The following is a 26369-nucleotide window of genomic DNA, read 5'->3' as shown; positions in this document are numbered from 1 at the left end:
TTGGGTACATGGGAGAAAGCCTCACAACCAAAGATACATTTCATGGACTTAGGATCTAGCTTTGTGCGCTTGTCCTTGGGTACATGGCAGAAAGCCTCACAACCAAAGACACGCAAATGAGCATATAAGGGAGGTTTTCCAGACTATACCTCCTCTACAACCTGAAAGTTAATAGTATTGCAAGGAGATCGATTGATCAAGTGTACGGCAGTAGTCATTGCCTCAGCCTAAAACTGTTGTGGTAAGCCTACCTAGCTAAGTATACTACGGACCCTTTTTTGTATTGTTCTATTCATGCGCTTAGTCATACCATTCTAAGGTGGGGTGTACGGGGTGGTCAACTCACGCTTAATACCCCTCTCATCTCAAAATTGCTCAAAGGCTTTAGAGACATACTCACCCCCATTATTTGATCGTAGGCATTTCAGCCTATATCTAGACTGGTTCTCAATCAATGCAAGCCAACGCTGAAAGGTAGCCAAAACATTAGATTTCAGCTTTATGGGATATGCCCAGACCCTATGTGAGCAATCATCAATGAATGTGACAAAGTACTTCGCGCCTTCTAACGATTGACAGGGCATAGGTCCATAAACATCAGAATGAACAAGAGCCAAAGGCTCACCAATGTGCAAAGTGCTAGACTTATTATGCGTACTATGTCTACTTGGCATACAAACAATGATCACATGACTCAAGACACTTATAGTCATGGGACGGAAGATATTGCGAAAATAAGTAAGCATTTTCATTTCCTTTAAGGACATGTGCCCAAGGCGACTATGCCAAAGAGATGCATGTGGAACTATAGCCACAAACAAAACATGATCTACAGATCTAGATACAACCAAGGGATACAAAGTGCTAGACTTGGCACCACATGCTAGAACAAGGTTCTCATGGGTGATCTTCGAAGAAGAATCCTCAAAGAAAACAAAGTAACCCTCATCATCCAATGTGATAGTAGAGATAAGACTCTTCATAAGAGCTGGTAGAACACACTTTTGCAGCTTGGATATCCAAGAGACTGCTCCCCCTGTGAACGTAAACACATATCTTGAATAGACTTCCTACAGTCCAGATGACTAGCATAGTCTGCATCCATGAAGCCAACAACAAATGACTTCTGCTTCCTAAATCAGATACACAAATCCTTTGTGCCCTTAAGGTATCTCATGATATCCTTCACTACTTCCCAATGCTTTTTGCCAGGGTATGCCATGTACCTGCTAACCACTTCCACCACAAATGCAATGTCAGGACGTGCAGCAACCATAGCATACATCGAGCTACCAACAACTAAAGCGCAATGATCAACTCGAGATCTATGGAATCCCTGAGATTGCATAAATGTATCAAATTTATGATACCATTCTCATGGTGCGTGTTTCAGTCCATATAAACTCTTGTTGAGTTTACATACCATGTGCTCTTTCCCCTTTGCAACAAAACCCTCAAGCTACTGCATATAGATCTCCTCATGCAGATCACCATGTAAAAAGGCTGTCTTTACATCCATCTGTATGAGTTCCATATCTTTAGATGCAACCAAGCCCAAAATGGTTTTCAAAGTAGTCATTTTGACTGCAGGAGAAAAAAATTAATCAAAATCAAATCCATGTTTTTGCTTGTACCCTTTAGCAACCAATTGTGCTTTGCACTTTGGCAAAGAACCGGAAGTGATTTTCACTTTGTAAACCCGTTTGCATGGTAGCACTTTCTTTTCTTTAGGCAAATGCACCAAATCCCAAGTGCCGTTTTTCATGAGAGATTCCATATTTGATAGCATAGCGTCATGCCATTTCTTGCTGTCTTTTCTGTCCGTTGCTTCCTTGAGGCATGACAGCCCACCAGAAATTGTCAACATGACATAATTAGCCACATAATTGCCACTAGGAACAAACATATCGGGTTGTCTTTGCACTCAGGTCGACCTACAGACCCAATGATCAAGATTTGTTGGCTGTTCAGCCTACAAATTTGCATTAGCAGCTTCTTGTTCTACAGGTTCAGCATGATGTACAGCTGGTTTTGGTTGTTCCAAAGGCATATGTTCTTGTTGAATTTGTGGTACGTCATGGGCAATATCTTACTAATCATTTTCAGCATTATTCCCTGAATTTTCAGGGACATTTATAGCAGGTATTTGTTGCTGTCTAGTGGGCATTCTTTGTTGTTCTATTGGTACATTCTCCTAGAATACAACCCTTCTGATCTCCTCTATCTTTTCGGGTGGTTTATGCATGTGATCTTCTCGGAAGATAACATAATTGGTGTGTACTATCCTTTTCTCGGGATCCCATAATCGATACCCCATTTCACCCTCATCACAATATCCTAGACCCATTCGCAAGTGCATTACGCACATGGGAGCTTTGAAAGGAGAAAGCATCCATAGAGGCTCAATTGGAGCCCTTGAAGGAGATATGGGTGAAATATGGATACACAATATTATGCGATGGATGGTCAGATATGCGCCGAAGGAATGTTTACAATGTTTTGGTGTCTTCATGTAAAGGCACCATGTTCATTAAGGCCATCGATGCCTTTGCCTCAGGTTTTATCATCATAGGAGCTTTCATTTGGAAGCATATGCGATAGGTCATCATGGACATAGGAGTCTATAATGTGGTGTTGGTGGTGACAGATGCTTGAGGAGGTATGGGACGTATACTTGAGAGGAGGAGTTTCCTAGCATAGTATGGACTCCATATGCATTCTATTGCCTTGACTTGCTTATTGAAGATGTTGGGCAAATATCTTGGGTGAATGACATTTTTAAGACAATAATAAGCATAGTAAGATTTGTGAAGAAGAGGCCATTCGTCACAAGCATGTTTCGAGCCAATAGCACACTTGAGCTATTGAAACCCTCCACCACTAGATTTGCTTATATGTTTATTGTATTGGAGAGGTTGATACGGGTCCCGTCCAAATTTGATGCGAACCATTGCATGCCATGAAAAATAGCCTCACTGGACTTTAGAGTTTTGACAGATTATTCACATGATATAGCTACTATCATTGTATCTTGATCCCACTTATTATGCATCTTGATTCTTGTTCCATTATTCTTGATGTCAGTCTTCACTGCTCTTTAGATCATAGATTAGTCATAAATTCTAATTCATTTTGTTGCCTTAAGTTTTGAAAATTGAGTCTTAATTGTGTTAAATTGTCTTAAGTTTCAACTATTGAGTCCTCAGTCTTGACTCCTCAATCTTCACTCGTGAGTCGTGAGTCGTGAGTCGTGAGTCGTGACTCATGAAATGTGTAATGAATCATGATTTCAATCATATGACATAAAGACTCAAAGTTTTGTATGAAATTTGGATACGTGTTGTTGTAGGTATTGATATATTTACATAACCACATATTACTGTATTTTTTTTTAGTGTACAATCCGAAACGCTATTTTCCCGTTTTCAAAATTTGGTCGAAACTCTGAAACTCTGATTTTTCCTGTTTCCGTTTCCCGTGTTTCTGAAACTTCCCCGTACTATGGTCCCACCCCAAAGCAGCTAAAGCATCGGACAAAGGGTGTGCAATGGCTGCCTAGTGGCCTACTAAAACTATAGAGAGGATGGTTATGTTATCAAGGGAGCCCAAGTGATCACCCGAGAGAGGCCACGGCATTGGTCAAAGGGTGCATGTTGGTTGCCTAGTAGCCTACCAAGTCTTGCAAAGGTGGATGGAAGAATCAACGATAGTTTTTTTTTTTTTTGGAAGAGCTTTGTAGTTTTGATAGATTTAACATTAAGTGAGGGTTTCAAATCAGTTTTTGTCCTATTGAGTATCCGCATTGCAAATGGGAGATGGATAAGGGATGGACCCAAGACCTTCACAAAACAAGCATACTATCCCTACCATTACTGGATGTCGGTGAAAAAGGAAAATGGCTAAGATGTGGGTGACACAAATATAGCAAAGATGTCAAACAAGCAAGGTAAGCAAAGCAAACAAGCAAGCTAGGAAGAATTGCCTTGGAGACTGCCATGTGCAATGCCATGAATATGGTGGATTCAAAGTCGACTACTCCAAAAGACCAAAAATGGATAAATGCGCACATATGTATATTGTAACGCAAAGGGAGATGTAAGATGTCATGCTCACGCAAAATGCAATGCAACAAAGCCACTTGGACAATGCTCTCACAGGGGAATTGTTTTCAAGTGCCCTTTTACAATCATGTCATCCTGACAGTGTGAATAAAGTTACAAATGTCCATAAGTACAATATAAAAGAATAAATAAATGAAAAAACTGTAAGAATTATCATTGTCATTATCAAGAGAAGTAGTTGTTTCCTCTCAAACTGGAAGGGAAAGCAATAGGGAAGCACCCTCTCCCCGTCAATCTAAAGAAGTAGGAGAGGATGTACCCAAGCTGATCTTGGGTAGAAGATATTGAAGAACCGATCGGTCGACCAAGATGAAATAGGATAGGCAAGCTTTCCATTGCAATAGTTACAAGGATTCTGCACTTCCCTATAAGTGCTTGTGGGTGTCTCTCATAAGGATTAAGAGTTGCATAAGTTAATGTGAGCTCTAGTTGGCCTAGTAGGGTCCATTCAAGATATTAAAATCTACTCCTTCATCGATGAGAGCATCGACACTGTGTTCTCTTTTTGTGGTGAGTTTGACCCTAAGATAAGTAGACGGTTCTATGTCTTCATCTTCTGGGTCTTGGCTTATCAGTTCAAGCCTTCTGATATATATCTTTGAGTCCCGAACTACACAATCAGATGTGGATTCTCTACTGATGTCTTGGGTCGTTTTTGCAGTGCCGTTTAAGGTGCATCTATCGTCAAGACTGCCATATCTAGTTATCCTTGCAATTGTAGCTTGACGTTGTTGCATTCCGCTTTGACTAGATGCAGTTCAAATACAATATATACATGCTTTTGTGGTGTAAAATTTTTGCCCTTATTGGCTAGGTTGGCCCATTGAGGTTCTAGGGTCTTTGTTTCGGGTATGGACTTTTGATTGCTGTTTTGCAAGTGAGAATCTATGTTAATGTAGAGCCATTACTACACTAGGATCTAATTTGGAGGACTTGTCATGGGGTGCATTCTCTCTCAAGCCTACTTGGGGGAGGTGCAAAGGAGACAGAGCCCTCTCTATGAGGGCTGGGGGGGGGGGGGGGGGGAAGAAGTAGTCCCCCTTGGCGTGCAAGGCATTTACGTTAAATATCATGCGCGATTTGAAGGACCATTTGTAGCCAAGTTTTGAACTACTTGCTCTAGATTTCAGCCCAATGATAGATCTATGTTGTGCTTTTAGCTCTATATAGTCTTTGGGTCGGTTTTAGAGGTTAGATGTGTAAAATTTGTATTTTGTTCACCTGTCCGATTTTGATAGTTTTTTGTCCAATTCTCATAGGTCTGATTCTCAGGAGTTTGATTATCAGAATCGGACGTCCGATTTTGGGTTGGTCTGATCGGCTGATCGGACAGCTCGAGTAGTTAGTTCGATTTTTTTGTGTATCCGATTTTGGGAGTCCGATTCTAGGAATCCAACATTTGATTTGAGAGGCGTGGACAAAATATCTGTAAAATTGTCTGATGAAGGTATAAACTCTAGGAAGATAGTGCCTAGCCCAACGTGCTCTTTGAAAAAGTGAAAGTGGACTCCCATATACCGTGTCCGTGGTGTGATGATTGGATTTCCTACAAGGGCAATGACACTCTGGTTGTTGCAATAGACAACGATGGGAGAGTCACAAGGGAAGTGAAGCGTCGCTAGTAAGCTCCTTAGGTAGATGGCATCGATGGTGCCATCGAAGAGAGCCCTACACTCAATCTTAGCCGTGGAAGCTGCCACCGTCTCTTGCTTGCGGTTGGACCGAGAAATGGAAGCCTTGCCTAAGGTGAAGAGGTAGTCGCTATGGGAACGTCGGGTATCAGGATCTCTTGCCCAATTAGAATTAGTGTACCCTTGCAAACATAAATCAGAACCATAAGAATAAGTACACCATAAATAATGCAACACGCGAAGACGTGCAATCCAATGTGACATCCTAGGTGCTGTGAAATATTGATTGAGAATGTTGACTGAGTAAGCTAAGTCTGGCCTAGTATGAATTAACCAAAGAAGTTTCCCTACAACAGACCTATAGGTATGTGCATCTCTGAAGTGGGATATGACAGGCCGAGAGCTAAAGAATGCCTCGTACGGGCTCTTCTAAGGAAGAGCCGTGGGCACTGGTTGAGAATGTACACCACAGTGTTAGCAACCTCAACCCAAAGGTGCTCAAGGAGCTTTGCTGCGAACAATATAGAGCGTGCCATTTCCATGACTGTCTGGTTTCGACGCTCTATGACTCCATTTTGAGAGGGGGAGGTAGTAGAGTTGATCTAGTGAGAGATGTCATGTTGTTGTAGAAGCTTGGAGAACTTGTGGGAGATGAACTCACCACTGCTATTACTTCTCAGACAACCAACATGACGACTTGCTTGGTTATGAACCAACAACACCCAAGCAGAGAAATATATGAAAGTATCGGACTTATGCTTGAGGAAGTATACCCATATGTATCTCGAATGATCATCCACTATAAAAAAGAAGTACAGTGTGCCATTCAAGACAGCAGTGGATGTGGGCCCACAAAGATCAACGTGAATCAATCTAAGAGGTGCCTCAACTCTATGTGTAGATTGCTGGGGAAATGAGGTACGGTGTTGAGACCATCTCACAGTGAGACAGCTCATAAAGAGAGTCATAGCCAAGATGCCCTAGGCGGAAATACCAAAGACGCTCATTGTTCGTAGGCTCTTGAGATATGGCTAATGCTTGGAAGCTATGGAACATGGAGCCCTTAGTTGTCGGCTCGGTAAGAAAATGGGTCATGTAGTATAGGCCATTAGGTTGTGCCTCATCACGAGCAATCACTAGATTAGTTTGAGAGTTAAGAACCTCGACTATGTTTGCTGTAAAGAGAACTGCTTGCGCTAACCAACAAAGTTGCTGAACAAATAACAAGTTCACCCCAGACTGAGGGACATAGTATACATTGTCTAGCGAAGCCAGATTCGAATCCTTGTCGGTAGCAAAACTGACGCAATCTTAAGCTTGGATCTTGACTGAGGAGTTGTTTCCTACATGGACCCATCAGCTGCACGGGCTTGGGTACGGAAGATATCCTCTATAGGAGTCGTGATGTGTAGCTCCAGTGTCCACTATCTAAACAGGTCCTGATGTGCTCGGCTGTGATGAGTGGGCCTTTGTAGTAACCTCGTCGGGAGGCAACTCACAAATGTAGACGAGACTCGCATCGGATGTCTCTATGGAGACAATGTGGGTCTCTGCAGACTAATCAGACAAGCCCTTCGGAGTTGAGAACATTGTCAACCGAGATGGCTGACCGATGGCAGTGTGGGTCTGACCTTTCCACTGCCCCTTGCCATCACCTTGTCTCCCTTGAGAGGGGTTGCTCGAGTGAGGGACGGCGGTGTGTGACTTGGGTTTTGGTGCTATGCCTGTTGCCTTTGATTAACACTCGTCGTCAAAATGGCCAGCCTTTTAACAATGTTGACAATACCTATTCTTCTTAGATACATTCTGCCACTCGAGTTTGAGTTGAGACTGGGAGTTTTCTTGTGATTCCGTTGCTTGTTTTTTATTTTGATTTTAATTTTGATTTGAAGTTTGATTTGGTTTACCCTTTCCTTGTTGTCCCTTCTGAAAATGAACAACAAGAGTTTCCTTTGAGGGATTATTCATATGAAACTAATCAAACAGCCATGCATAACGTGATAGCTGACATTTAAATTCATACAATGTGGGTAAATTGGACAGAGAAACCACTTGCTGCACAAAACTGAAGTATTTATATTGTAGCTTGTCAAGAAATAATGTGATCTGATCATGAGAGCACTTAGGAGTCCCTGTAGTGGAGAATTCAGCAAGGGGACGCCAATACTCAGTCAACTTGACTTTCAAGTCATCCTGATCAGAGATTTTAAAGTTCTAAAGCTCATGGTCAAGATTTATTCGACGTGTCCTATCTTGAGCCGCATAGTGGGCAAACAAGTGTGCCCATCGCTTTGACGCAACCTCTTTCACTCGATGTAGGTCAATGATTTGGTAGACAGGTGCTGTGCATTTAGGAGTTTTCCTTTGATATCATACTTCGTGCATATGCACTATATCATGCCCTAACATACTCAAACAATTTCAACTAATAGTCAATTACGTATTGTGCAAAGACATTCTTTTTATGCTTTTCCCTAACGCAGTGCGGCATTGAGAAGATGGAACGAGGCTCATGAATATTTGTTCATTGAAGTATAGCATTTAGATTTAGTTGAATATCTAAAGGAGTGGAAGGGTCAAAATGTTGAAGCTGAGAATGAAACTCAGGCAATAAGCTCTACATCAACTCAACAATAGTGGAGGTATTTCTAGCCTTCCATGAGCGGACAATCTCATATGAAACAAGTGTGGAATCGGGTTGGGGCTCCGACCCTTGCACAAGATCCCATAGGTTCTGTGAGTCAAGGACAGGTCTCATCAAGTTCGACCAAGGTGTATAGTTTGGCCCGTTAAAACGAGTCTTGTCATTGAATGCATGCTTGGCGGAAAATGAGGTAGAACCATGAGGTGTCGGAAATGTGGGGCAAGATGGATGTGGAGGATAAGATAGTGGTGGTGGTGGTGGTGGAGATGTCTAATAAGGAGGGGGAAGAGGTGGGTAGGCAAAAATAGGTTGTGAGTGTTCAATGAGTGTCGATCGATGGGGAGGCACTGGAAAATGTAAGCCCTGTCCAAATGTCAGCTGGGACACAGCATAATGACAAGAGGGTTCACTAGGTAATGCCATGGAGACAAATTGTGGCACCAACTCATCCACACTTGAGCGAGACTGGGGGGAATACCCAAGCTGCAATGATTCCAAAAGTGTGTGAGGAAAATGTGGAACACCACTCGGCTGAGGAAGAGATGAGATCCTAATGGCTGTGCCTAAGTTTAAAGAACCCCCCCGGTTTGGTGAATGAAAACACATGTGATCCTACATGAGAGGCAACATGCAGTGCACTTAATGGAGGTTGAAAGGATGTGGTAGCGGAATAAGAAGGTGAGATGGAAGGGAGATTAAATGGATTTGTGATAGATGTAGATGTGGGAAATAATGTGGATTCCTTTTGTCCATTAAGTGCATTAAATTGAAATAATGATGATGAAGATGCGTCCACTTCATTTTGACCTTTGAAAACAAAATTGTTTGAAGGAAAAGAAAAGGAAGGAGTACTCTTGTTTCTTGTTTCAACTGCTTAACTAGTCTTGAGTTCATAAAGAAATATATGTCTTCCTCATACTCATAAACCAGAAATTGGTTTGCATACGTCCTTTATCATGAAAATCATCCATACCAATAGGAGAATGGCAATTATCATTCACAGAATCTGAAATAGTAGACATATTTGGCATCGGAGAGAATAAGTATGAAGGCAATGGAGTGCACTCTATGCAAGTTTTCACTTGCGGATGACTAGTCCTAAGTGCAAATTCTGCCCTTCTTGCATGGCCACAATAGATCAATGCACCGAATCTAAAGGGTGAAATTCAGACTTACCTTCTATGTGCTAATGGGCTCTATGCATCAAAATGAGATCGTACTCAACTCTGCAGTGTTCTTGTAAAGTTGTGGAAATCCATGGTAGTCCAATGTATGTCCAGTCATGTTAGGAGCTTGTGAAGCAAGCTGTGAGGCCCACTTCGACTCATTCCTCAATGGATTTAGCTCAGATGTGAGAAGTGGTGTGGAAGTAGTGTTCGAAGTTATTTGCCCTTCTGTTGTTCCTGCTTCTTGTGTAGAGCTTTTAGATCAAAGTCTAGGTTTCTCTTAGAGAACTCAGCTCTGATACCATGCGAAGAAATACCCTAACACAGAAACAAAAATAACACTGTACGACAAAGCACAGACGAATAGAAGAACACGGCTAGAGTTAGGGTAACTTAGAGACAATGAACATAGAGAATGAATGAGATGATATGACTATTGAATATACAATGCTCATGCAGCAAACACACTATGTAGTGAATGAAAACTGTATCTCAAATTCTTGTATCTTAAGGATCAAGGCAAGGGTAATGAGCTAGAGAGTGTGTCATACTCCAAATGGATCCCGAATCACTGCAAGGCAGTCTTCAAATGTCGAACACCAACAAACGTAGACAAGGAAGGTTGGATCTGATGCATACGGCAGTGTAGGAGAGAGAGAGACTAAAAATGCAAGAAAAATCAGCAGCAACAGTTAGCATGTTGAAATCAGCTCTGAACAGTGTGTGGTAGGTTGGAAACAGATGCCAAACTATTGTAGATAGCAATTGCTAGCTTGGACCACAATGTCCTCTGCGTCCGGGGTGTGGGCAGTAAGTTGAAATACTTGAAATCTGCAAAAACAAGATTAAGACTGAATGGAGGGCAGCATACCTATTTATAGAAAGTCACAAGTGGGTTTGTGCTTATGGGATGCAGACACTCTCTAGGAACATATTTCTTTTTAAATAAACAAAGTTTCTTCCTTAATTAAGCATGTTTTAAGGTTGTTTAGGTGAAGCTAATGCATTTTTAGCTCAACAAAAGGTACTTTAGTACCATACCCAAAGTGGATGTTTACATGGAGCAAAAGTCCTTCTCCAACTAGAAGGTAAAAAATGCACGTGGATAAGAGAGCATTCACACCAAAACAATGGAGAAACATGGTAAGTGTAACAACCCCTCTTGGATTGAGTGATGTGAATGTATACAAGGAATGGTAGATCTATCCCTAAGTGGTATTAAGCCTAGAGCGTTGCAAAATTCTCTCGAAAGAGCCTTAATAAATAAATTTGCCAAGTTGTCCTATGTGAAGCGGGGGCAAAGGTCTCATCGAGGGTATGCCCGTGTTATTGGGCACACCCTTTGGCAACAAGCCTTGCCTTGGGACAATCAATTCTACCATTAGATTTGCATTTAATCTTGTAAACCCACTTTGTGTCTATATCACGCTTGCCAAGAGGCAAGTCACATAATTCCCATGTGCCATTACTATCAATAGAATCCACTTTTGACTACATAGCTGCCATCCAATGCTCATCTTGTAAAGCATCTTGAATTGAAACAAGTTCCTTATTGCATGCAGTAGCTACAATTATCTATACAAGCATGGCAAGTGGCTACTCTAGTTCTACCGCGAAGTGGAATGGGCTGTTTGCTGTCCTGGAATTTATCCAACAACCATCTAGGAAATGTTTTAGCTTTCCGAATAACAGCCCCTCTCATCGGTCACATCATCACCAGCAATACCTTGATCAACGGGCTGAAAATCAGGCTGTTGTTCAGGTTGTGTTTACTGCAGATTTTGGTGCTGTATACCCTCAATAGGTTATTGAAATTGACTAAAATCTGGTGCACCTTGATGAAACAGTGGTAGCAAAATGCCAAGTATATCCATTGGACCCACATTTGGTTGATATTTGCAGTCCATGTAGGGCTGACTAGTATGTTGAGTGAATACAACACATCTCTATTAACAAAAATCTTGTTAGATGGTTGGTACAAGCACTATAACCAATGACAATGCATTTGACAGCTCTTCCTGGCTGTTTCACCAAAGCATATGCCAAATAGCGAAAGATGTGCATATGTGACACCATTGGCTTCTAAACATTCCAACCCTTATAAGGTGTACATTCAGCCAATGCTTTTGTGGGGTTGGGATTGATTACATAAGTTGAGCATGTGACAACATCTAACCAAAATTTTGGGGCAGCTTATTGTCAGTCAGCATACACTGTGCCATCTTGATGAGAGAGCAAATTTTTCTTCCAGCTACACCATTTTGTTGAGGTGTGTAAGGTGTAATGCATTGATGGTTGCTCAATCATAAAAGCATTAAATTCTTTGGATATATATTCCCCTATTTGATCAATACATAGAATAACCAACTTACATGCACTCACATTTTTAGCCGTAGTCTGGGAATCTCATTAATCCATTCATGCGCATCAAGAAGATTTTGAAGTATGCGAACACCTTTGACTCGCGCTTCAATCCATATAACCAGCTGTTATAGTTGTCAGGTATGAAAGGTACGATACGGTATGGTACGATAAAATACGGTACTAATTGGTACCTTATGATTTTATAAGGTATGGTACGATATTAGTACGAAAAAAAATTAAGATAAATTTTTAAATAACAAAAACCATAAATCATTAAATGATAGATCATAGAATACATGTTTAAAGTGAAAATAGCCATTTCATTACATAATAAGATGAATATATGAGGGTGACCATCACGGTCGCATGGGCTACGCAAAACATACGATACAGCTACAGTCTTGTACATTTGATACAAAAAAAAAAAGAGAGACCTATGTCATATGAATGATGATTCTATGATGAGACATCACTATTATCATCATCAGAACCATCTGAGTGCTCTTCAAGAGAGTCTGAAGATGACTCCTCGGCATCTGATGATGAGTCACACTCATACTCATCCTCACTGATGAGGTAACCATCAAGGGGGAGATGTCATCATGAGGCACAAGATGTAAGCTACTAGAGCCCCGCCTTACATATGTCTGCAAGCCACTGGAAACCACCCCTCCTCGATGATGGAGGGCGTTGAATGACCATGCCCTTGCTACCACCTACTCGAACTCCTCGCCCATGAGCATGCTTATTACGAGTGTCATGAGTATCTGCTGCTGTAAGCTCTCTATAGAGCTCTGCAAAAATCATCTCCTCCTCCTCATCCACCTTCTTATGTATACTCGGAAGAGTGTCGCCCGTCAACTTGAATGTATCAACATTTACCTACACAATGCAGTGATGCACGTAAGATTCATTATTGTAAATGCTAAAGTCCAAATTGTAAAGTATAAAGTTTAAACTTCGAAGTTCAAAGTTCAAAAGTTAAAACAACAAATTTTAAATGTTATGGTTAAGTGTTTAAACTTTACTTACTTCGGACTATCCATGCTCATCATAGCCCTCATCATGTGTAAGTTAGTGCGGCAATAGATTAGCTGCTTGTTATGTGCTAAGCCGATTGCGAATCTTTGTGTGAATGAGAGAATAGGCACTCCAGTTTCTCTCATATGCACCTGAAGAGCAATCTTGGGCAAGGATCCTCATGGCTAAGGGTTGAAGGGTTTCCAGTGTGTATCCAAAGTTTTGCTACCAAAATAAAGGCTTCACAAGTGGGAGAAGCAAAAGCCACATGCCCTCTCTGATCTGCATAGCATACTAGCTCCTCTAGCACTGCATTGTGGTAATCAACAGGGACCACATGAGTCAAATAAGCAAGCTGGTCTGAAGGGAACTCTCTATCATCCATGACCACTAGTGACTTGTAGGCTGGATGTACCAATGCGGCAAAACCATGGATGGGCTTTGCATCCACGCCCATCTTCTCTCTGCTATCTCTAAAACATATGCACGTTGTGTCTCTGTGATCATTGTACAAGCACGTGTCTCCGCTAATGCCGCTCTAAAGAAGTGAACGAGAAGGCCCATGGTGGACCCCTCACAATTACTCACACGTAACTCCCTACAAGAGGGAGTCATGACAATGACAATGGCACGGACTTTTTGCCAAAACTGCTCATTAAGGCATAAGCGCTACATGGCTTTGGCCTCCTTTGTCTCATGCTCATCCCACTCATTCCATTGTCTGGCGCAAGGCAGACCGCACCTCATAAAGATGCTTCAACAATAACCACATGTAAGCAAAGCGAGTTGAAGAAGGCTTCTTAGCACCTTTATCTTTAGCGTGAAGAATGTGACAATTGATGTAGCTTTGCGGACCACCCTCTTCACCTACTTGAGCTCCCCAATGTCCTCCATGAGCAAGTCCAAACAATGACTTGCACATGGAGTCCACACAATCGTAGGGAACGTGGCCTCAAGCAAATGGCCCATGCACCGATAATTCGATACATTGTCGGTAACAACTTGCACCACATAAGGGGCCCACCTACAATCACAGTTTATAATTACAAGTTATGTATAAATCAAATTTCAATTATGAATCATGATATTATCATAATGAAAGAAAGTGAAACAAATTTAAAACACAAATTGCAATGTATACCTCAATGATAGCTTGTCGAATGTGGCGGTAGATGAATGCGCCCGTTGTTTTTCTCCCCCTCTTGCTGGTATCTACGGTGCACAAAAAGTAAGTCCTGAGTGGACATGAGACGAGTATATTGACAATCATATTTTATCCATGCGGCCCGAATAGGATCAAGGGCTCTATCAATCCTCTCCTTCTCTTCATCAATCTTTCTCGTCCTCATGTTGTTGTATGTGACACTGGTCCATCCTTCACATGGACCCACATTGGCAATGTCTTTTACCATCTTCTTCCATTGCTCTTGCTTTAGGACATTGAATGCAAGATTGCACTCAATCACCATGCGTGCAATTTCAATGTCCGCTAGTCGTGGCCTTTCTCTAAGAAAGGCAACTGATCCACGCACATGACCTGGAGCAGCTTGAGAGAGAGATGATTGTCTCTCTGGCACCGCATGAGCCTCCACTCTTTTTCTTTTACTGGAGCTTGATGCGGATGTGGAGTCCCCCACCACGAATGATAGAGGCCCCTCCCGCATCGGTTGAAGATACACCCACATTGGATGCTTCCTCGTTAGTAGGCATAGGAGTTGGTGCCGATAAGCCACTTCCTCCTCCTCTTGTGGATCCCCCTCTCATCTTGGTGAGAATCTCCTCCGCAATGTTTTGAGGGTTCTCCTTGCATGGAGCAACTTGGCTCCCTGTCTTGGAAAGATGTTGGAGAATGCTTCGATAGGGTGTAGGAAAGAGGGGATGGGAGGTGTGAGATTCGAGAATGACAAATCACAAGTCCATTCAAGAATCAAGATCCAAGAGACGAAGATGAGAATGGTAACTTTTAAGTGCTTGCTGAATTGGTGTGGAAGCATGGAGCCTTGGAGGAGAGGAGCACCGTTTGTAGATAAGAGAAGGTCAAAGTTCAAAGTTCAAACAGTCAAAGAGAGAAGGAATCCAAAGAGAGGGCTGCAGCCTGCAAGCTGGAAGGAATCCAAAGAGGAGCACCTTTTGCATGGCTGGAATTTGGAAAAGGGGGTGGGATGAGGACTGAGGTATCCAAGGCTTCAGCCTTCCCACCCCCCAAAAAGTGCAACAGTACACGAAACGCGGGGGCGCAGGAAACGCAGAATGAGGACGCGCAGGCCAGGTGGCCAAAACAGGCTAATTTAAACGTACGAAATCGTACGAATTCATACTGTACGGATCATACCATACGGACTGTTTCATGCCACGTACGGAGGCAACTATGCCAGCTGTGACGAGTCATGCCATTAATAAAGGTCAAAAGGGAAAAATATCCTTCAATGTATTGGATGTGCATGGGACCACACAGATCACTATGCACAAGCTGCAATTTTGAACTAGCATGCATAGAACCGCTTTTAGCAAAAGTGGCGTGATGCATTCTCCGAAAATGCAACTCTCACATATTTCTTCTACTGATTATTTTAGTCAAGGGAGATCAACACCATTTCCTTGCTTACAAGACAAAGCAAGCTGCCACAATTAAGGTAACCAAGCTGAGCATGCCATAACTTGTTGTTGTCCATGACTTGGTCATCCATGTTAAATGCTCATGACCACAAGTTCTTCCTCATCATTGTAGTCATGCACATTGCATTTACCCATATGGAATTTAACCATGGAACCAACACATGTAATGGCTAAAATCGAAAGTAAGTTCTTTTTTATACTAGGCACATACAATGCATCTCTAAGCATGATGGTAGCCCCTAGCCCCATTTATTGCAATGATAGGAATCTGCCCAATGCCTTAAATGGTGTATGAAATATTATTTGCATAAATAACTACCCCAAATTCCCCAAAAAGTCAAAAGCTCATGGAAGGAAGTGATGTGCTCAGAAACACCAGTGTCAAAGTACCATGTATCCTTGGCTTTTGCCCCACAGATAAACACTACGCATATGAAGAAGGATCATAGGAGCACTGCATCACAAACACATACAATGGACGTATGTCCAAGTGGGCCATGCCTGCTATTGTGTGATTCACGTTGGCTGAATTATAGGCCATAGTCATGCCTAATTGCTTCTTCTTTTCGGTTGCCATGCACTTTCTGCATTCCTCAATAGCATGTACCTTTGTCTGCAATAATTATATCACTTCTTTCTATTCTCATCTTTGTTGTTATGAGAATTGAAAGAAGGGGCTATTTTGCCTTTGTCCTTGGAATTTGACTAGTGCTATGTTTTTGCTTTGCCTTTATGGCTGGCTGCAAATGCCTGATTATCCATGACTATGCTCGAGCAATTAGCCCAAGGTTGCTTTTCTTGCAAAAGCAAAGAGACCAAGTCATCAAAAGTGTAAGTTTCAACATTATTTCTTGCCAAATAAATGAAGAGTGGTATCAAAATTCTGATATGATTTTGGCAAACCAACCAATACAATGGACACGAGTGATGCATCAGGTATGATCTCATTAATATTAGCAAGCAGTTTAGTGAGATCTTTGATACAGGTGATGCATACATTGATAGCATCACCCTTGGCCATGTGCTTAATCTCCAACTACTTCCGTAGGTAAGCAACACATGTCTCGTTCTGCACATGATAGAGAGAAGCAAGTTTCTCCCATGCCTATTTGGCATAGTGCATAACTGTATGTGCAGAATAATTTATTTTTTGCATGACAATGCAATCAAGGCATGTGCTTGAGCATCCCTTTTGTCCCATATTAGCTGATCAATTGTGAGGAGGAGCTAGTGCTGATGATCCACTAGTGACAATGGATGAACTGGATGCATCTGCAGTTCTTTGAGATGCATCTGCAGTTCTTTGAGCTGCTGGTCTTGCTAGCCTAACCTCTTAGCCTAAGACAAAAACTGACAACTTCTTTGCAACTAGTACATGCTTCATTGTATATATCCACAATAGGGAATTGGTCCCATCCAATTTATTTGTGTCCTCAAACATGTTCATCGCGTCATTCTGAGCTGCCATTGCTTGCTGTATATTTCTGGTATTTTCAACCAACTTTTTAGTATATTACACACATACACAGTGACACATAGCCTCACGTCTATGTACCTGTTTAGTACTGAATTAGTATGAATGGTCTCAATAGTTTTGTGGGAGTTCAGTGGCTTAGGGGCACACTAATTCTTAAGAGGAATACAGAAACTAGTGTGTAGAGCAACTCAGCTTCTTGAACTTCATGTTGATGTATTTATCAGGAGAAGCGCTTTGTTTTGACAACTGAAGACTTGGCGTTAGCTCTTCGAGAGGTTTTTCTATGTGCTCCTCTTATGCTTTCTTTATTTTGACTTACATATAAAAAAAAAAATTAAGTACTGAATTAATGAGTGCTATTTTGCAGTACGGTGTCAATATTAAGCGCCAGGATTATTATGCAGACAGTCCAATGGAAGGGGGAACTTCATCCACGAAAGAAAAAGGTGATGAATGATTTGAGTGTTCGCTACCTAACTCTTGTTGTCTGTTGACACTTTACCTGGTTGTTCTGCTATGTGCCTTGAGATTTTCCGTTTGGATACAGTAATGCAGAGGTTGGATGGTTTTTAGTGTTTACATGGTTTGAGATAAACACGTACTTTTCGTTCATGAATATATGATACGAGGAATAATCTTGTTCACTTAGGATATAGCAGGATGTATGCAGTCATAGTCAGTCTGAAATTGAGTCCAAACTTTGTCATGACCTCTTGATTGTACGTATTATTCCATTTGTGATCTAGCAGTATGTATTACTCCATATATGCTAGCACCTGCGGTGTCGTACTGTAGGATACATGTGTTATTTACTCATGGCACCAGAAGCAATGCTTAAAGTTACTTTTCAGCTATGAGTATGACTGGTCAATGAAAGATTAATCTGGGTTTTATTGTGTAAATGATCAGGGTAAATAATATGTGAGATAGCATCTTATTGTATCTTGGTTTGTGGTCTTTTAAGCTAATTATGATCGCAGGTGTGATACCTTTTCCTGCAATGATAATTGTGTGAATGTGGCTCTGCAACAACAGTTTTGGAAATGTGCAATAGTTGTCTACATTATGAAGTTGGTTGCATGTAGTGCATAATGCTAATGCCTCTTCTTTTCTCCTTTTTAAGCTTTAGGCTTTTGCAATCTGTGCTGCTTGTTTGCTAATGTAAATGATATGAATGCCAAATGACTGATGTCTATACATAATAATGATAATACATGCATGTGAGTCTGCTTCACTTGTAGGGTGTATTCAAGTGTGCAGGTACAACACAATCTTGTATTTTTCTACGGGGAAAGTCCATAGCACAAGCTGCTACTTCAGGTTGATAAAAGCAGCATTGTCAATACGTGGGACTGCTGACTTTGACTAGAGTAACAAGGGTAGGTTTGAATATACGTATAAACCCATAAGTGTTAAAGCACTGTGTTACTTGTAATATGTATAAAGCACTGAGTGTTAAATGTAGTATGCAATCAAGTTACTTGCTCCCCAAGTGGAGTTAACATGCTGTAATACTATGTGACCAACTCATTACAATTTATAATGTGTGCCCACTTTACCAAGCTTGTAGCCTTAGAAGATCATTTTCTCAGTAAAACTTATGAAGCCAGGTCTTTGTCACAACAAAACCAGCTAATTGATGATTGTTAGTGGTTGAGACTAATTCCAAAGTTGATCTGGACTATAGTAAAGGAAGGTTTTAGTGCATGATTGTATCTTTGATTAAGAGTAGAATGTACATCCATTTCTTGTGATTACATTGTACACTTCCAATGATCATTTGATGATTGTAGTATCTTGGTATCACGACACTTTTTGAGGCACAATTGATGCTCTCTTGAAAGCTCTTTTGGGTGTGGGGTCTTTTCTAAACAATGGCATAATTGACACATTCCTTAGAAGCTTGTTGGGTGTAGCATCTTCTGAAATGATGAGTTTTTATCACAAGAAAAAAGGATGTCACTAACTCAAGAAGTTGAACCGCATGTCTTCTTATAGGCACATTGTTTTGGGCAAGTTATTTTGAAGAAAGGGTTCATGGCTATTAAAGAAATGCTAGTGAAATATTCATTGTGGAAATAAAGTTCATGTTAATAGTAGGATATACATAGAACTAGCATACATAGTCAATCTAAAAGTATTACATACAGAAGCTTAGTGTTCCATGAAAATGTGACTCATTGTAAAGATTTTGACAAAGTGAACAAAATGGATAGAGTTAACTTCAAGTGAATAGATGGTACTATTGTGGTGATAATAATCACATATTTTGTATGGCATATTCTGAAGTGAAATATATTGCCCATTATCAAATAAAATCAAAATAGTCAAGGACATATTTAGGCAATTTATGTAATTAAGCATTTGATTCATTAAAAGAGTAGTTGAGTGTATTCTCTACAAGCTTCCTTTTATGCTTCTCCTCGCAATAAATGACACACATTGCCATATTGCCTAGCTCTCAATTTGAGCTCTATACATGATGGGGAAAACATAAGGAGCAAAAAGAGACGTATATTATAAGAGGTGACAATCACTTGGGATTTCAAACCTAGTTAATGAAAAGTGTTAGAAGTGGAAGGAGAATTGCTACACTAGAGAACCAAATGTGTATTGGTGTTTGTTTGTCTTCTTTCTTTCTTTGTTCTTTTTGGTATGTTTCACTCTTACTATGAATGCCAACAATAAGGTAGTTAAAGGAGATGTATGCGTTGTGAGAAGTGGCAATCACTTGGGATTGTGGAGCTATTTATGAGAGAAGATTAGAGGAGGAATGACAATTGCCCCACTTAACAAAAAATAAAATGTATTGGTGAAAGGGCCTTCTAAAATTGCACCTTGTTGAGGCTAGATCAATGTATCTCGTGTCTGTGTAATTTAAAGAATAATCCTAAATGTCTCTATTCCAAAAATGTAACATTCCAATGCATGGGATTTGAAAAGGTGGTATTGCCCTAATGGTGATTTGAGTAGCAAATGTGATCGTGGCTTGTCCTTTCCAAGACATGGAATTTTCCTGCATGTGTGCACGCATGTGAGAGATTACGATTTGCTAGTGGTCTATCCAATTGAAACACAAGAGTTGACAATTACCAAGATTTTGAAGTTGGGAGAAATTAGATGTAAAATGTATCTTCTCTCTTCCTCTTTTGTTTGTGTTTGGTTTAAGAGATTTCAATACTTGATTTGGTTTGGAGGATAAGTGGCTTGGCCTAATTGGTTTAGCTTGGAAGAGATGCGAGCTCTTTGTGTTGTTCTTCAAGTAGTTTTGGCTATAATTAGAGATTCAATTTTTTCAAGAAGTTCTAAGTGGCTAGGGAAGGTTTATTTGTTTGGTTTCTTGTCTATTATAAAGCTTTGAATGGAAGAAGTGTAGGCATTTTCTTAACTAAAGCCATCTTAAAAGAGGTATAAACATGCTTCATCATACCTTGTATAGACAACTACGTATGCAATGTTGCTTTTATTTGCATACTTATGAGCAAGAGAGAAAGAAAGTTAACGTCAAAAGTGATCTATGAGAACAAATGACTACTAGTACTAACCCATGGTGTATCTTTTTCGTGATGAAGAAAGGAAGGCAAATTACTAATTAAATCTTTTAAGAGAGCCAATATCTTTGATGGTACCTATTGGGTGATTTGTTTAGTAACATCACTTGATGATTACCTTGATCCTCATAGAATTACATGGAGGTCATGTAACACTACGGTAGGAGAAACTTAGCCTTATATATTTTTGGGGTGGTTCATGTGATTATTGTGGTGGTTATTTGCAAGTGTTCTATTGGACAAATGGTGGAAGGTGCTTGAAGGGCCCTAAAATATGGATACATTATTGAGGTTGGATCAATATATCTTGTGTTTGTGAAGTTTCAATAATATTAGACCAAAACATGTCAGCATTGTAGTGCAGTATTGCGGTGATATAATTAGTAATGGTTATGAAGATCTCGACTTCCTCTTGAATTCACTACGAGGTTCCCTTATGTGTAATAGTTACGCAAGAGCATCTAGATTACATATAATTTCTTAGGGGAATCAAAGAAGCACAATGTACCAATACATATAATCAAGAATCTTATTGTGGTTCTTGTGCATACAGAACTAGCAATCTCATTGATATAGAATTGAATGTGATGCAACAATGCTTCAAATTGCTGTCCCTTTGTGTCAAGCATTCCACCTAGAGCTCATGTGCTTGTTATGTAGTGTGAGTATCCTACATGTAACATGTGGCAATGAAACACCAATGCATTAAGCTAAGCAAAAGTACAATATCTATCATTGTGTAGAGCTACTCATGTGTTGCTCAAGGATAGATGCAAATATCTTTGGCTAATCATGATTGCCTTGTAGTTGCTAGGTTTTGTGGGATCTTTTGACTTACTATGGACAATGTTATTGGCTCAATTGGATTGGAACTCTTCACTTTATGGCTCTTTTGTATGCATGTTGAAAATTACTATCCAATCATAGTTATGGGCCTTTTCATTTTGCAATTGGTCAATATCTTTCCTTACCATGTTGCTATGGAAGGATGATGTCAAAAGCTTTGTTTTGTTAGATATATATGCTAACTTGAGATGCATGGTGAAAATTGCATTTTGAAAAATAGTATTCCATCATAGTCATGGGTTTTTTAATGTTGCAATTTGTCAATAGTTTTCTTACCATGCCGATGTCAAAGGATGATGTTAGAAGTTGTTTAGGGGGGTTGTCTAAGTGCATGGTAGAGGAAGTCTACTTATATGAATTAAATATTATTATGTCTTGTATATTAATGTCTCAAATCTAGTTTATGCCTTCTTATAATATTTGCCTTAAAAAAAAACTTGGTAACTCCTCAATTTTGTTAATGAAAGCTCGAATCCACTAAGATTGTGAAACATATGATATGGCTCATGTTATTGGTTGCTTTATTGTTGTCTCTTTATGGAGTTGTGCTCATGTTAGTGTTGTACTCAACATTACCCAACTTTATGCTACACAATCCCCCATGATTTCCTAATTAAGTTTTGCTTGCTTTTTTGGATTATTATCCTTACATATTTCCACATGAACACCATTATTTCTCAAATTTTTCACAACATGATGCATCCCTTACCTCCACCTTTCAATCCCATATGGTGTTTTCCACTGGACTGCTTTTCACCTTTGCCATCTCAAAAATTTTAACCCTCTGCACGCACTCCATCCCTATGGCATGGGGGAGGATAAGGGCCTCGTTTTCTTATAAAGTAACCCTTCATTAGTTAATTAGTCTTTAATTAATTGTTTTTTAATTTAAAAATTTCCCCACCCCTTCTCCCCCAACCATCTCTCTCGGCCCTTGTCTCTTTCTCTCTCTTCTCTCTTCTTCTTCTTCTTCTTCTTCTTCTTTTCGCTTTCCTCTTTTGGGCTCCCTCATATTAATGAGGTTTTACCATGGCTGTATGCATAACTCCTTTAGAGAAAAGAGAGATCTTGCTAAGCATATTGTGTACATGCTCCTAGATGGTTCTATTTATCCGCTCAGCCAAACCATTTTGGGGTGGGGTACAGGGGGCGGTCAACTGACGCTTAATACCTCTCTCGTCACACAGCTACTCAAAGGCACGTGACACATATTCTCCGCCATTGTCAGGTCCTAAGGGATTCAGCCTATGCCTAGTCTGGTTCTCAACCAATGCAAGCCATCTCTGAAACATAACCAAGACATCGGATTTAAGCTTAATGGGATAAGCCCCCAGACTTTCCATGAAAGATCGTCAATGAACGTGGCAAAATACTTTGCACCACCCATAGACTCACACGACATGGGTCCACAAACATCCGAATGTACCAATGCCAAGGGCTCACTATGTGTGTCATACCAGACTTATGTGTATTTCTAGCCTGTCTGCCATAAAGACAATGCTCACATGAATCAAAACATGCATAGTCAAGGGGTGGTAAGTACTGCAAACCAAAAAGCATTTTCATTCTCTTCAAGGACATATGGCCCAAATGGGCATGTCAAAGAGATACATGTGGAATGGAACCCACTGACTGATGCCAGGAGGTATATTTCACGGTGGATTCCGTGCCACAGTGGATTTCATGAGGTTTTACAGTGGATTCCGTAAACTTTGATGACCGGGGCTTATACACAAAGTGGATTCTTTGTGCGAGAAGTTGATGGGGACACCTGTCCTTTTCGGGCGATTCATTAATTTAGTGTGTACATGGGTGATTCCATAGCGGGTGATTCTGCAAAATGCATATTAAATTAATAAACGTTTATGAGTTTTGAGTGCGCACTCGTAATAAATTAAGGTTAGGATTTATTTCTAACCAGATGATTTATTTATGTAGCTGAAGACTGCTAGGCATTCACTTTTGTCGGTTTAATTGTATTATTTTACTAATGATTGTGAATGCTTCAGTTGATGTGTAGAGATAGCAGCAGTGGCGGAGGAAAGCATTGGAGGATAGCGAGTATTTGATCTATGGATTATATTCCGATAGGCGCCACGCCTATATTTTGTCATGCCTATTTATTGAGGCATCGATTATTTATTATTATTTTGTATGCGCATGGGCGAACGGTTATGTTATTTCTATTTGGACATTGTATTGGGCGTGCCAGACTCTTTGGGCACTGTCCATTAGCTTTATTTCTATTTTTGTAAAAGCAAACTCAAAAGCTAAAAGCTTGTTATATTTTTGTAAATTGGGCTATTATTGAGCATGAAGATGAAATATACATAAAATACATGCTTTGTGAAGCGCACACACAAGGCATGGGGGGAGATTGCACCCAATTGGTCTCTTGCTCTCGTCGTTCATGCTTTTTACCTTGTAACTTGTGCAAAAAGTAGAGTTCATTGTTCTTGGGGACCTTCCGGCATTCACTACGCGAGCATACAACGTCCGATCTGCGCACCAGTGGTATCAGAGCGGAGCTGAGATCAAGAGCTTCCAATCGCTACCCATCTCGTGCGAAGGCGGAGCTCCTGGAACGATCGGGCTCTACGGTCAATCTCGTCGCGAACCGTCGATACATGCAGACTTCTTGCGATTAAGAACCCCTGTTTCTGTTATTAGATCGCGAAGGACCAGGCTACACAGGCGGAGGACCACTCCTTCATCTCCTTCATCAAGTCGTGGGCAACCAGAGATAAGCTTCATAATTTTCATAGCTAATTCTTTTCAAAAGCTTAATAGGGAAGCTTAAAAGCCTTAAGAAGCTTTAAAAGCTTCAAAAATTAGTCCGCGAGGTCTCTGAGGATCTTTGAAATTTGCGCGCCGTCATAAAAAACGCCCCCCCCCACGATCTGCGCCGTTTTATCTTCCTAAAGCTTAAGCTTAATCAATTAAGCTAAGTCTTCTAAGGCAAGTCAATTCTGCAAGTCACAAAATCCAGGTCACACCCAACATAATCAAGTTCTGCAAGTATTTTCTGATCAAGTTCTGTAAGTCCCATAAATCGAATAAGTTCTGCAAGTCTGCAAGTCACATAAGTCTGCAACTCTGCAAGTCAGACTAGTCAACTGGAGTCAGAACTGACTTGTGCTTAAAACTCCTAGAAGGACTGTTCCTGCGTAGAAACTCCGAACTGCAAAGTTGTTCATTGGAAGGTACTCTACCCATACGCAGGTTTGCTGAAGCATTTTCAGCATACGAAGAAGGATAAATCGCAGATTTTCCGAAGATTAGGAAAGCTATACCCAAAAACACATAAGCCTTGTATTCCCGAACTTGAGCTACACTCATCCCGCTAACTTGATTTTGAGTGAGAAAGGTCTTTTGAGTTTTGCAGGATGACGGAACCACATATGGACGATCTTATGGTTGAAGACGACCTACCTGAGCCTACGATGGAGCAAAAGCTGGACTTAATCATGATGCAATTGGAAGAAGAACGAAGGGCTAGGCAAGCATTGCAAGCTCAACTGGCAAATTTACAAAGAGTGTCTACCGACAAAGAAGAACCTCAAGCTGAAGATCTTATTCGACGTACCATCGACGCAACTCTTGAAGCTCAAACTATCCGCAAGGAATCAAAGATAAGTAAAAGAAGTTTCAAATTCCGTACTTTCAATCGCATACGAGAAGGAAAAACTGTTCTAGCATTCATTAGTCAGTTTGATGACTATTTCCATGAGGAAACCTATGCAGAAAAAGATAAAATCAAGTGTGTCACTAATCATTTAGTAGACAGAGCATCTCTTTGGTGGACTGTAGTACGCAAGAGCATAGAATGTCCTGATACTTGGGAGAATTTCAAGAAGAAGTTCATGCAGAATTTCCTTCCTCCACAATTTCATGAGAAAGCTATAAAGCAATGGGATCTTCTTTAGCAACGAGATCGTGAGCCTATTCCTCAGTATACAGAGCGTTTTTGGACTGCACTACTCCAGTTACGCATGCTTGAAGATGTACCTGAAGCGACACACAAGCGTAAGTATATGTCTGGACTCCTTGGGCATTACTACACTGAAGTTAACATGTTCAAGCCTGCTACTCTTGAAGACTCCATTTCACTAGCTCACGACACTGAAGACAAGCTGCGAGGTAGAGACAGACGTCCACAGCAATTCCAAGCCAATGGTAACTATGGATCTAAACAATTCAATTCCAATTTTAGAAGATTTAATCCGATCGTTTCTCTTCATTATCTTTCCGCAAGAATTGGGCAAAACCACCTGCATTACCATCCAATGTCAATAAAAACCCTAAGCCTATTCCATAGCCAAATCCTAATGTACCTAGACTTCCTGCCATTGCAAATAATGTAACCAAAGCCAAGCCAATAGTATGCTATAAATGCCACCAGCTTGGACATCTAGCAGCAAATTGTCATTCAAAGAAGCCACCTGCCCATATCAACTACCTTGGAGCAATGGACGAAGACGAACATGAAGATATGCTTGATTTCACTGAAGATGAGGATGACACTACTACTACTTCCGATACTTTACCAGGTATGCCTACTCCACATTCATTATTGACTATGAAATGTTTGGTGCATGGAAAGGAAAAGACTATTTTGCATGATAACGGTAGTACTCATGATTTTATTTCAGCAAAATTAGTAAAGGAATTGAAATTACAGACTGTACCTATGCATTATCGCATCAAAGCTGCATTTTTAGGCACTAGGTATAATGGTACACAGGAAGTGCAAGACTTAGAGATTCAAATTGGTCAATACACAGAAAGAAGAAATTTTCTAGTTGTTCCATTACAGTTGAGTGACATTATTTTAGGTATGCCATGGCGTCACCAGCATAACCCAGATATAGATTATTCCACACACACAATGAATATTAATTTTCAAGGAAAACCTATTACATTATATGGTATG

General features: G+C 40.5%; 1 protein-coding gene across 3 annotated transcripts in view; it reads left to right on the top strand.

Moving 5' to 3' along the window:
• LOC148029827 (transcription initiation factor TFIID subunit 10-like) overlaps nt 1-18601 on the top strand; it is a 51387-nt gene extending 32786 nt beyond the window's left edge. The window contains exons 5-7 of one of the 3 annotated variants that reach the window (XM_087686132.1): nt 17264-17314; nt 17407-17485; nt 18293-18601. In XM_087686132.1, coding sequence (XP_087542258.1) covers nt 17264-17314; nt 17407-17485; nt 18293-18408 — 246 coding nt within the window. In that variant the 3' untranslated portion in view covers nt 18409-18601. Of the gene's footprint in view, nt 1-17263; nt 17315-17406; nt 17942-18292 lie in introns of those variants that run through there. The other 2 variants (XM_087686133.1, XM_087686134.1) reach the window with 2 other exon arrangements.
• The last annotated feature ends 7768 nt before the right edge of the window (nt 18602-26369 follow it).

The sequence above is a fragment of the Lygodium microphyllum genome, chromosome 10 (assembly GCF_053477565.2).
Source record: "Lygodium microphyllum isolate KBCC chromosome 10, Lygodium_microphyllum_v1.1.10, whole genome shotgun sequence".
NCBI lineage: Eukaryota > Viridiplantae > Streptophyta > Polypodiopsida > Schizaeales > Lygodiaceae > Lygodium > Lygodium microphyllum.
Note: the sequence above shows the minus strand (reverse complement) of the source record. Positions and strands in the feature narration are given on the sequence as shown.